General features: G+C 42.4%; 1 protein-coding gene across 1 annotated transcript in view; it reads right to left on the reverse strand.

The window, feature by feature from the left end:
• The window catches only part of ACSL1 (acyl-CoA synthetase long chain family member 1), a 38,137-nt gene that overhangs the window by 24,041 nt on the left and 135 nt on the right, over nucleotides 1-13,961 (reverse strand). Inside the window, exon 2 of the mRNA XM_036381984.2 lies at nucleotides 4,947-5,174. Within this exon, the coding sequence (XP_036237877.1) occupies nucleotides 4,947-5,141 (195 nt within the window). The 5' untranslated portion in view covers nucleotides 5,142-5,174. The remainder of the gene's footprint in view (nucleotides 1-4,946; nucleotides 5,175-13,961) is intronic.

Consider the following 13,961-nt stretch of genomic DNA (forward strand, 5'->3'; position numbering starts at 1 on the left):
CTGGAAGACCAGACACCCCCTGTTCATGTATAAGCTAGATAAATACAGGTTTGTGTACAGAAGATGTCATATTACCCATGTCTGTAGAAATCAGCTAGCACACAAAAAGGCACAGAGAGGAAAAATATTTTTACACTAAAACAAGCCTAACTTGTTTTAGCAAAACAGTATGAGTAATGCAGAGCTTGCCACTCCTTTAACAGTAAGAAGAAACATACACTGTGAACATGACCCAGAACAAGTTAATGAGTGGCTTACCTCTAAAACTTCGTAACATTAGAATTCAAGAGTCTACTTGCTCTCAGACCAACATCTACTCTACAGGAAATTAACAGATCACTAGTACATGTCTCTGCCCGGAAAGAAAAGCAAGACTGCTTGCTTTATTTCACTGGGTTCTCAGATCTTGGATAATCAAGGTCATCTTATAGATTTTCCCAGTGTTGCCACTCTGGAGCTAATCTAAGAAAGTTCACACAATGTAGTTTGTTGCCATGGCCACGGGTAACATCAACAAGTGCAGTGTATCACATGTACCACGTCTGACGTGCTATAATTCCCACATCAGGTGAAATAAAATAGCCTAAGCCATTCCTCAGCAAGAGGAGTCAAGAAGTATTTGCTTCTCCTCATGTGGGCTACTACTGTTTTGTTTACATGCCCTATTACACAGCACCACAAAAGCAACTTTTTCAGGGCCTGAGGCACTAACAAAATTTTAATAGGAGTTATCAGACAGTACACTGCTTAGATACAAGACTGATGGCACTGTCCTTCTGAAAAAAGAGGAACTCTCTAACAGACTGCTGTTGAAAAGTTCCCATTGGTTCTTATAAGTTTTCAGTAAGGGGAAACAATGAACTTTCAGTTTTGCTTACTTTGGTCTTTTTCTTATAGTAAAGTAGAATTAACTAGATTTTCAACAGTCTTAGAATAAAAGTTTTTCAGTAAAACATCCATCTGCTTGTGTGAAGGCCATAGGGAGTTCAACATTATTGATGCAGTGAAATACTCCCAGGTATGTTGAAGGTCAAACCAGGAGCATAATGCAAGGTCTAAACTTACTCATCTACTATAAGCAATAGATCTCATCTACATTTTGCTTGAAAGCAGCAAGAACTACTGCTTTAAGATCTAGTCCAATCAGTCTTTTATCCAGAATGTTTGTGCAGTATGAGGGAAAGTTCTGTTTGCAGAAAACTTTTTAAAAAATCACTGGTCATTACCACCAGGTATCTGGATCCCAGGACTGGAATGTTTGGCTGACTTCACATAGGTTAGTTTGAATGGCACCTAATAGGTCTGTCCAGTAAAAAGATAAGCAGTCAAAAGGGTTGCCAGTTTTAATAACTGTTCTTAAAATAGCCAGGCAATAAAATCTGATTAATTTGAGAAGAGAATCTAGTTACTTGTGTAAAGCAGCCCTTGCAGCAGCTCAGGGACTTGCAGGAAATTACCCTACTGCACATCAAGTGCTAGTCATTAAGTAAAACCTTGGCATTGGTTAAAAATAGCAGCATCTGAAGGAAACAGATTTATTCTACAACAGAGTGTATATTACCCTATCAAGGCCTATTCAGGTCATATAAAGTAACTGCTTTTGTTCAAGCCATGGGTTTGACACAGGGTTCTTAGGATTAGCAGTAATGTCAAAGCATGCTGAAGACTCCACCATGCCTCAGAGATGAGAGAAATTTCCCTTTACCTGGGAGGGAGAGTATACTAGCAAGTGGTGCTTAGGTCACCAACATACTTATTCTGAGCAGCAAGTAGGACAAACCAGAGTTTTCAAACCAGCCATGTAGTTCTAAGTATGCTATTCCCTACAAAAGCATACAGCACCTAAAACTGATCATTCATAGAGAGATAAGCACATGTATAATCAAGTGATTCTTGAAAGACAAGGCATACTAGAATTCTGGTAATGGATCAGAAAAACATAAGAAGACTTAAAAAGTTTTCATGAGTTGAATACTTCTCTCCATATTTGAATATCTTTTCTTAAGGGAACAAAAAAGCCAGTCAAATCCAGTCTTACTTCTAGACAATACTGACATCCTAATATTTATTTCTATCCTATTCTTCTACATAGCATAAGTTGGGACAAATAAAAGTTTTTAAAGCAAGAGTTAATATATTTGACAGCCATACACCTGCACACAAAATCAACAGCCAAAGTTACTCAGCTGTTAGTCACCAGTGGAAGGAAAGCAATCTACAGGCAGACAGATCCAGATGTGGATGACATCCCTGGGAAGTGTTAGAGGCCAGGCTGACAGGGGCTCTGGGCAACCTGGTCTAGTGCAATGTATCCCTGCCACTTCAGTAACTCTTTGCACTCGTTTTCAACTATGTGTGCAACCTTTTTGCTCATCCAGGGATTGTTAAAATGGGTCATAGGGTGCTGGCCTACCAAATCAAAATTTTGGAGAGATGGGAAGTGACCTGGAACAACAGTAAATAGGATCTTCTTTCTCCCATATGAAGTTATGAAGATACAATATCAAAACATGTAGAAACCCTACTCCAGTCAATGACCTCACTTATTTCCTTGGCATCTAACAAAGTTAAGTCACAAGTAAGAATTATGTAGAAGCTTATTTATAGCTCAAATTTTCTGTAAATGAACTAGTAGACTAGATAGTAAAACAGTAGTAAAGAGGCATTGCCTTCTGATATGTCTTTTTTGGAGCAACTGCTCAGGCCTTTTAAAATCGTATTCTTCAGGCAGAAAAAATGTTTAGACAATTTCAGAGCAGTATTTGATTTTTTCCCCCCTGTAGAAGACAACCCACCTTAACATACACATAGGAAAATTGAGTATATGAAGTTAAATTTTAAGCAAAATCTAGTGAGAATCTGAATCCTGAGCACTGTAATGAAGTCTTGTCACTGTTACAGGAGTAGTAATTCCAACATACACTTGAAACTTGATTCAAAGCATACATTCTCATTTGATTACCATTTTAAACATTATAAATAGTTCATTATTAATGGAAACAAAATTGGACAGATCTTACTCATTTCAAGATATTCTCCAAGTTTGAGCTCTTATCACTGCAACATGCTAACACATTCAGGTGTTTTTATTTAAGTCCAAGAAGTATTTAGCCCATTAAAACACATTTTCTAAAGAGGCAGTGAAAACTAATACTGTTATACCTATCTTGCTCTGATCAGAGAGCCAATTAGTGTAATTGGATCAATGATGCATTAAGTAGCTTAGTGAAGTCTCATACTGCCAAACAATGATTTCAATCTCAGAATCCAACAGTGACAAGTAATTTAACTTGAAGAAGTAAAGGCAGTGAACTGAGACTGCTGTCAAGAGTCTCCAGCAAATAAGCATTTGTCATGGGATTTATGGACAGCTAAAAGCTACTGTCTTACCATCTTAAAATGCAATGCCCCCCAGAAGTCTGCTGAAGTCTACACTGCCTAATGAGGCACTCCACAGCTGGAAAACTTGCACTGCTAGCTCATTGCAGCAACCAAGATGTGCTGGTTTACAAGACTACTCTACCTGTTGTCTACACATCTGCTGACAGACTTGGAAAATCTCACCATGAAGTGAGATCTAAGTCCTAGATCCTTACTCTACACATTGCTTGAACATAGGTGTTTTTTGGCAATTATCACATTGCAACTGCATTTTTTGTTTCCCTTTTGTGTACTACTCATAGCAGACCATTATGTGCTACAGTAACATGATGCATCCCTACACTTGCTGCATGCTCCACCGAGATGATCAGGAAATAAACTGAATGGAGGGGTCAACTAGTGTGTCATTCTTCAATCTCAACACAAAACATTGAAGAAAGTGCCCAATTTGAAGTAATGACAGGAGTTTGCTAGAGTTCATGAAGATGACCTACTCTGCCACATTTGTTTACATCAGTTTGCAATCATATCTGGTCTTAAGCACAAAAGTCATGTTAATTTCATTTGATACAGGACAACCAGATGCAGTCTATCCATGCAGAAGAATGTAGTGTAAAGGGAGGCTTCAGTTCCAAGTATATATGTATAAAAATCTATAGTAGTAGTCTCTATCATCAGTAAGGCAAGAAGCTGTCAGCTTTAAAATTCTACATTTTCTATTTATCTCCCTTAAAGATCACAACCTTCCAAAACTCCCCTTCCCTCAAAAGCAGAAAACACCTTGTCTCTCTGAAGAAAGAGAACACTCTTGAAAGAATTAGTATTTGACTCTGTAGTGTGCAAGAGAATCAACAAAACCACAACACCCAAAAAAAACAGCCTTGCAATCTGCTGTCTGTATTTGCTCACAAAGCAACAGCTTCTCCCACTCAGACTATTTGACTTCACTTTTTAAAAGCCACCACCTAAAAGTAACTCTGCTTCTAAAACATGTAAGACAAAAGCTAAGCTAACATCCAGAGTTTAGCAGGTGGCTGGTTTAATTTCAACTTACTCTATGGCTGGGATCTTGGCAGACTAGTATTTCTTTCCACAGATCATCTGAGGACAATTAGTACCCCCTTCATGCTTGTAACACAATATAAAGTCTCATGTGTCAGCTATTATGCACTAAAAATAACAGAAGAGTTATTAGCCTATTCAGTATATACCAGTATACATACTCTGACCCCAAGACCTAATTTAATAGGTCATCACGTGGCCAGAAATTGAAAACTACACTCTGCCAATTCTAATATGAACAAGTTTTATCACTAGTGAGATCAGAAGCTCAGCTGTCTCAGCAGAATCTTCTTCTCCTGTGATAAGTTATTTCCTCAGGCCTCAAGCTGGTTTTCATATTCAGAAAGCCAAAATAATGAGTTCAAGCCACATTTCAGAAATGTATTCTTCCCACACTACAGGTTTAGAAACACCCTAATGTCAATCAAGTGTTTGGTCTCTCTCAATGCTGCATTTAGGGTTCAAATTTCAGTGAACTACAGCATCCATCATGTGGCACTTACCTCTACTTCCACAGACTGCATTGCTAAATCACATGGTGGTTTTATTGCTTTTGGTCTTGTTGCATACCAGTAGGTTGTGAGGGCTGCAAAGGCACCGAAGCCCATCAGCGTGTTTGTCGGAAGGGTGCGCACATACTGCCTGACATCCCCGAGCTCTGGCATCCGTAGGTATCTGAACAACTCATGTGCTTGCATTGCAGTTCACTGCAGTTGTTCCAATGCTGGAATCTGTTGGTATGAAAAAAAGTTGCACAAAAAAATCTGAAATGCACTTTTGATTCGCTGTTGCTGTAGGGCAGCGATGTATGCTTTGTCCTACTGGCTTCCCACTGTCAAAATAACCTGATCCGCCACTAGGCAGGCAATACCTTCAGAAATTTGTGCTGCAATTAAGTAGGCAAGCAATTATTAGTTTATACTCCAGAAAAATAGGTGGGGCTGAGAAGAGGGAATTTCTTCAGGGTTTTAGTATTGCTTTCAGCAGAGACTGCACTCAAGTTTAAAAAAAAAATAAGACCTTTTGTTAAAGGACAGAATTTCACAAAGGTAAAATAGTTATTTGTAGAGTAGATGTACTGTAAGATTGTTTAAACAGTTAGTCATAAAGCAGGGAAGTCTGGGAAATGAAGGGCAGGGACATATGTTATCTTGCCTGCACGTAAAAGAGAGTATCCCAATCCTATAGGAGCATAGCAGGAGCACAATTTTTCCCTTCTTAAGTCCAGTAAAATAAACTCTTTCCTACTCTCCCATTCAGACATGCACAGAAAGGTCAGTACAACAAGCTGCTTTCAAAGCCAATATCGTCCCATAGCTCCTCCAAGGTACTTAGCAAGTTTCCTATTTCTCCCAGCACCATGCCAGTAATTTCTCTGGTCATGAGGCAGACTACGGCAGTGGCAAATGAGGCCCACGGCAGCAGCACACAGCAATACAATCAAGCACAGGAAGCACATTTGATTTGTCACGTTCGCACAGAAGAAGAGCTGGAAGAGGCTGCTCCCTGCCAGCACTCACTGACACGGATATTCCACAGCAAGAACCAGCTGCAGAAAAAAAAAAAGGGATTGCAGTCCGCTCAGCTGGTGCTCTCCTCTAGAGCCAAGGTCTCCCGGGACGTGTGTCACATGCCGAAGGGCCGGCCGATGCCCACTAGGGGAGAGGTGAGCGGGAGCAGCCGGCCCGCGCGGGGCCAATGGCAGCGGGCAGCGCTCACCCCACCGCGCTCAGGCCCCGGCACCGGCACGGCCGCCCGACACCCCGCCACGGCTGGCAGCGCTGCCCCGCCGGCTTGAAGAACAAAGAGATGTATTTACTTCGGTAACTTAGGTCCTAGCCATTTCCTACGGACAACAGAATTAAACAAAGGTCCTGGAGAATGTCAAAAGAGATAGCTAACAGCTACAGTCATACTGTGTAAGGAGCCACCGCTGCAGGATGGTGACACATGAGAGACTCTGACACCCAAATGCGCAGAATTATAAGTTTCAAGAACAATTATACCAGGTTAACATTTCATATTTCTACAGGACAATCTCTAGTTTACAGTCTGACCTTGAAACCCTTAGTGCTGCAATCAGTTATTCAGCCAGACAACAGAAACGTGGTCCAATTCACAAAAAGTCTAACCAGTATTTGGACACGATTTGCTAGAGACAGCAAAATAGTAATAAAATTAGTTCAAAGGGCCCATGCTTTCACAATGTTAACAGGACAGGCTGAAGCAAGGTCATGGATGGGGGCAGTCGGGATGGAGTCAAGTTCCATCTCTGGAACAGTCCTAGACCCATAGAGTAATCCCCAGGCAGCAAGCACTGCTCTCTCCCCCACACTCTTCTCTTCTGGCACAGCCTTAGGGCACAGGGCTGCATCACCTTGACAGGCAGCGCAGGGCGACTTCAGAAATGCCTTTTTGTTATTTGCACAGTGATATACAGCAGACTAAAATCAAAAACCACAACACATCAGGCTGTAACAATAGAAGGTAGAGATAACTGAATATATAAACAAGCTCTTCATCTTCCTTTGTTAAAAAAATCAGTTATTGACTTAACAGTTATGATCACCATGCAGTTGCTTTTTATGCACCTGATCATGTTCATTAGCATTGCAGGTGTGAAAACTACTTAAGTTTTACTATACACAGATGAACAGTAAGAATAAAAAACCTTATACACCAACAAGGAAGTCTGGACTTAAAAGTTAATTTCACATTTATCATAGACACCACATTATAAAACTAGACAAGGGGGTGAAGTGGGTAATGGCTAAGAGCAAGCTTAGCTCTTTCCTCCTCTCCACAATGAGCACCTTTAACTTTTAAAACTGCTTTCCTGTCTGCATTAGTCATGACATGTCCTGCACACACACTATGATTTAGGAATGCAACATAAATTGAATTACTCAAAAGGCTGTGATGCCTTTACAGGTAACAAGAACTGAAGCAAACATCATTTAACTCACACAGCAGTCCCATTATAGTCAAGGATCAGCTATGATTTCAGCCTGGGTGAAGAGAAGAGATACACACCTCTGCTTTTCATTTCCTTGACCAGCTCTTTCTAGGGAAGCCTGCAATATAGAACTGCTCTTGAGCAGTTATACCACAAGTTATCAGGTATGCAATGATACATTTTGCTGCTTATGTTTATATTGAGATAATATCTTATTATGTCTCCTGCCTCATCCACACAAAAGACGAGGACACAGTTTTCTGCAAGACTAAGCCATTGCAAGCTTTAACACTATCTGTGAAGTCATATGAGCTCATCTTCTGCATTTAGGACAAGCCAGATGTAACCAAGACAATAAATTTGCATTCTTAACATATGCATCCAAATACCCCATCAAGAAAGCAGCTTCAATGCCTTCAAGTCATCTCAGTATCTAGCTGGCTCATGCTCCAACATCATCAGACACCCTGGGTTTTTCTCATGACCAAGGAGAATGGTTTAGAGTCCTTATACTGAGATACAAAGATCCTCACAGTACAGCTTGCATTTAGCTTTCAGTTGTTTTCCTCAAGGAAGGGCCCAGCTAAGTTTGCTCACTCAAGGCAAGTAAAAAAAGCCACACTCTCTTCACAAATTCTAGTCCTGCAATTCTTTCTTACCAAGCAGGATCTGGAACACAAGGGACAGACTCAAACTAAGCCCCAGTGTGAGACACAGCTGAAGACCAAAAGGAAGGAGATACCAAACGAAAAGTACCAGTCTGTAATACTGTAATACTCAGATTGCTACATGTAGGGGGGGGAAAGAGCAGAATCAACATTTGAGGTCAAAATCACTTTTTTTTCAATGCAATCAGTAGACTTTGCTATGTTTTTTTTAAAGACCAGAAGGAAAGAAGTTTGGGTAATGAGACAAAACTGCTTCAGAGACGACTATCTGTCTTGACCACCTCCAAAGAAACAATTCCCCCAGTGCAGCCCAAAAAGGCATCCCTCTGCACTCACCATATCAATTTGGCTAAGGAGATCTGTAAGTTTCAGACAAAGCCAGCTCTCTCTGCTCACACACACCCACCCACGCTGCAGCACCCAAGACTCATTCTTTACAGCACAGCCAGTATCTCAAGGCAGTGACCCAAGCTGGCAGGGCTCTGCCGCTCTTTGCTGCTCCTACTCTGGGCATACAATGGTCTATTTACAGCAGGCAGCAGCCTGCCTATTGTCTGCCCATAGCCAGACATGGTTCGAGTGCAACAGAAGAGAACAGGAGAGCAGCCACGGCCTTCTGTATTGCAGAGAAAACAACCCCAAGAACCAATGGCCTTTCTTTCTCTCTGTGCTAATATTTAGATAAACAACACACTAGCACTGCCATAAAGGCAGGTCCATCACACAGTGTAAAAGAACAGGCTGTGTTATTTCTACAGCCTCTTGCAGGGAGGAGAAATCTACAAGACAAGCTGCCTATCTCTTGTTATGAGCAATATAGCATTATGATGTTTTCATTATGATATGCTGCAACAGGGAACCAGCCACCCACATACCTTTGAATTGTCCTGACAGCTACCTGCCACTGCAGTCTTTTTTTTACTTACTCTTACAGGTTACACTGCACAGCTCCCATGGATCTCTTTTTTCTTAAGCCTTTCTCCACTCAGCCTTCAAAAGAACAAGCGCAGAATCATGTTCTAGCCCCTTTATTATGTATAACAAACCAGGTAGAACAAATAGCTTTGGCTATTAATCTGAGAAATCCTTTTGTCTGACTGGAATACATAATCCTAATCTCAGAGTGCATTTATAATCACCTTAAATTTGAGTCCGTCCACCCTGTCCTAGGTAACATGCTGCCACAACCCTTTCCACGCTAGCCAGGCAGTCACAAGGGAGGTGATCTGGCAAACACAATCTTTCTGTATTATTCCTGATGCTAGTTCTCAACTAGATCAACTCATTTCAATGACCAGATAGCCATTAGCTCCCAGAAGGAAACACAACAGCACAGCTGGGGAAGAGGGTGGACTACTGTAATACTACACATTAGGCACAAAACAGTAAACATTGCTTACAAATCCTCCCAGGATTTTCTGCCTGTCCTGCAGTCAGAGGAGTATCTGACTGAGGTCTTGCAAACACCTGTAACACAGCCAAACCAACCAGCAAGCAAACCACAACCACCTTCAAGATACAGCAAAGCAGCTTCAGTATTTGAGACCCGAAGGAGAAATCCTAGTTTAAGCTCTGTATAACAAACAGGACAGCAAGATGCCTACTGTGGTGCAGCCTGTCATGTCATATATGACTCCTCAGCTAGAGAAAATTTGTCTGAAAAAACCAAACACATTGAACTGTCTAATCCACTACTATGACCTTCTCCACCACCTCTGCCTCACCCCCAGCCCCTCCCCAACTTTTTTTTTTTTTAATCTTACCCAGAAATCACCTAGTTTATCCAGCCAAGCACGAGAGCTACAAACCCTTCTTTTAAAGCAGTAACTGACCTTTCCTTCCTGCAAGAGTGAAGAGGAAAGAACTAGAGAACTAGGAACACATCCCAGGCAGGAGGAACCACAGGTCCTTAATATTCACACTTCACATCCAACTCCTCTTCAATTCCCTAAGTCAGGCTCTCAGCAACTATGGGGCATCACATACTGGGGTGTACGTTCCCTCTACTGGTTCAGATTCTCTTCCTGCATTTGGGACAAGGCAGAACTGGAGGGAAACAACCTACAAGCTGGATTCAGACCCATAAGTTAGGACACTGACTTACTCAAAGTCCAATCAAAGTTCAGGTTTCTGCCACAACCTTTAAGGAGCACTAAATCTGAAATGGGTGTGTCAAGGTTCTGTTCACATCAACAAGAAAGTCACAGGCCTCAGACATTTGGCCTCAGTCGCCTTGCAATCAAGTGGAACTCCACCTGGATTCCTGCCTCTCAGTGAGGTCCAGTAAGTAATTTGAGTGCACACTGGTGAGGTCACTGGAGTTTATTCCAGTTCAGGAGTTGAAACACGTGACAAGAATCTGTTCAATGCCTTTTGTGCAATTACAGTCCTCCAACAACATTTGGTAACCCTGTGTATGAAGGAAAACCAACACTTACCACTAAAACCTTTCAGAGAATGATTGCTTTGAGTTACCTTTAATCCATGCCTGTACATACACACCATGGCACTAAGCAATCTGGCTGGTTTCTCATCTCCAAAAACCAGATAAGATGCCTACAAATATTTATTTTTCAGCCTACGCTGCTATCCATTAGAACTGCATCCCTGCAACTCTGACTTGCAAGTACACCATGGCACTACTCTGTCAATCTAGTGTCATTCCAAACACCACTTCGATGGAAGCCACCATACAGAACCAAACAGCTTTTTCCTGGTATGACCTACTCAAGCTGAGTAAATCAGACTCAAGGTGAGTAGATCATACCAACTTATTCATTCTACTCCCCCCAGGAAAAGGCTACTATTCAGAAAGCCCAGTATGCGGTATCAAGCTAACACATGGTTTAAGTGCTCAGTTGAGACTCTGTGAGAAGGAGCTTCTCACTCATACTTTGGATATCTGAACTCTCGCCGAAGGCAACCTGGGTCAGGCGCACTAAGCCCCACTGCACTGCACTAGACAGGGCTTACATCCAGCAGGTTGTTACAAAAAAATAACCCTTAACACTCTGAGATTGGAAGATCAGTAAGTACTTATGAGAAGCAATTAGCTCACTGAATGACCTCCCAACACCAGCAGCCCAAAAAATAGAATGACAAACAGAACAATCTTCTGACCACAGGTATTAAAGTATGCCTGCATCTACTCTGACTCAGTGATAGTAAGCATCTTCTCGCTTTCCTAGGAAACTAATTCAACTTTACTAGGCTATTATTGCAGTCAGACTGCAGAAGCCAAATTTCCAAACCATGGCACATGCAGCATCAAACTAAAAAGCTTAAGAGTTCCAGGTTCAAGACAGTAATTCATAAAAAAAAGGAAGAAATCCTCTTCTGGAAATAGAACATCATGCACTTCTGGTATAGCACTTAAATGGTTCAACTACAAAAGCAAAATCCATTTTTCCTCTACATCTCTATAAAATCATGCAAGCTGTTTTCAATCAGTTTTGAGCAAACTACCAGTACTACTAAAATTCAAATCCTAACAACAACAAAAAAAATTTACCATCACAGAATGGTTTGGTTTGAAAAATACCTTAAAGATTATCTAGCTCCAAACTCCCTGCTGGGGTAGGAAATCATATTTTACCCTGTGTAGATGAGTAACTCTCAACATGAAAGGCAGCAAGAGAGCAGAAGCCTTATTGCTATCAAGTGTCCTTGTTTCAGGAGTCAGGTGGGATCTGCGGAAATGCAAGCCCCACATCCGCTGACAGGGTTCAGCCTACAGCCTGGAAAGGTCAACACTGTACAGTAGAGCTTCCCTGAGCCACACAGCATTGTAAACTCCCCCACAAAACCATTCACCAATGAATAAACAATCACCCCTCTTACTTGTGAGGATTTCTAGGGAGTTACCACTTGTTATATTAACCGTAGTGAAATATTTAACATATCTGAACTTTTAATTTAGCAGAGCAGGGAAGCAGGATATGGCAGGCAGTCTGTTTATAAGACTACCAGAAGCCAAGTTTATCAAGCAATGTATCCTTGGGCCAGAACATCTCTCTTGCCTCTGCTGCACATTCAAAAAATTTCATGCCATTAGTCTTCTTCAGTCTACCCAATTCCATCAACCATATTATCAAGAAAAACAAAACACAAAAATCTATTATTACCTTCTGTTGTCCACTTTAGTAAAAGCGTTGTTTTCTTGGAAGGATAAGAAAGAGAAGATTTTACTCTGCCTCACTGGAGAACAACACACACAAAAAAGGGAAGGTACAACACACCTCTGCCTCCTCCCAAAAATCCCATGAAGTATTCCTTTCTAGCGAAGCAAGGAGATGGGAGAACCAGCTACAGAGACTTCGCTCAAAAAACAGGCAAGTCACTTACCCACAAAAATACTTCAAAGTTGTCTTGCCATCCACTATAAATTGCTGGGTTTGTTTTTTCTACCAATATCAACCTTGTACTTGTCCTTGAAGCAAAAAGCTACTTGGGGGTTTCCTTCTCAAAAACTGAAGACTTATTTCCAGCCTCATGTTGCTCAAGTTGTAGTTGTAAAACAACATCTACCAAATTTAGAAGCTACCTTTGTAATTTCATTGTAATCATGCAGTCCTCAGACTAGGCTAAGGCTGTTTGCTTAAGACCTTGAATTGATAACACTACACACAACAGCAACTTGTAATGACAAGCTTTAGATTTTTCCCATCAGCCATCTTCAAACATTTCCCCATCCCAATACAAACAAGCTACATATCCTTAAACTTTAAAAAGGCAGCAACAGCAAGAGTCCATGAGGAACTCTATGTATCAGTTTTTGCATTATTAATACTGCTATTGTTGCAAGAGGCAGAGAAAGGTATTTTTCAGTAAACTCAATGCCCTCTTATATTCAATTTTGATGCAAGAAATCTGATCCAAATCCTGGGGCTGAGAAATCTCAGCTTGTGAGTTTGAGAGCACGTTCCAAAGCTAAGAGGGAATAATAAACTTTCCTCACCAGGCTCAGGAGAGTGCATGATTCCCTGTAAAGCAATGCAGATGAAAATGGAAATCTATTAACACCACATGGATGAGGTCTGTTCTTTCCTATCAAGAACCTGACCATCACATCTATGAGGCTAACCAAAGTGAGGCATATGTTTAGATTACATAGTCCAGGAGGGTGTCCGCAATACTCCAGACAGCTCACAGACATGCCGTTTAGAAATTTAGAAGGCTTCAAGTGTTGCAATTCCTGTTGAACAGGAACAAGAAATGTATGCATCCTAGAACAAAAGCGTCGGTAACCAGGCTAAATCTCTGTGCTGTAGCACTGCAAGTCCTACCTAGCAGCAGAGGAGGCCTGCAAAGTCAAAGCCATTCAACCTTCCATTTTAGGCCAGTTTGCCTCACGCTGCATTTCCACACGTACTCTAAACTGCTTTAAAGGAAGAAGCAAAAAAAGCTGTATCAAGTACACGCTGCACTCACGCCCGAAAGAACAACGTACTCGAAGGCAAAGTCCGGCAGCTAAACGAACGCGAAGCCGCGGGGCCGGCGGGCAGCACCGCGCTGCCCTGCCCGCTACCTGCTGCTTGGCCCGGCCGAGCCGCCCACCCCGCGCCAGGCCGAGCCGAGCCGGGCTGGAGGGCAACGCCGGCGCCGAACAATGCCCGGCCAGCCCGAGCTGCCGCAGCGCCGGGGGGAGGCCGGAGACAGACCGCTACGCTTTCCTGAAGGCTTTTGTGCGAGGGGAAGCCCAGCCGGCTCCGGGGGGGGGACGGGGGGGGACGACGCTGATCCCACTGAGGGCCGGGAGTAAAGCCCCGCGGCCTCGCAAAGACAACCTACAGGGACCGGCGGCGGGAGAGGACGGGACCGCCGGGCCCCGCGGTGACAGCGGCCGCGCAGACCACCCCGGCCCCGCGGCGGCCGCTCCGGCAGGCCCGGCCGCC

Source organism: Molothrus ater, chromosome 4, assembly GCF_012460135.2.
Source record: "Molothrus ater isolate BHLD 08-10-18 breed brown headed cowbird chromosome 4, BPBGC_Mater_1.1, whole genome shotgun sequence".
Lineage (NCBI taxonomy): Eukaryota > Metazoa > Chordata > Aves > Passeriformes > Icteridae > Molothrus > Molothrus ater.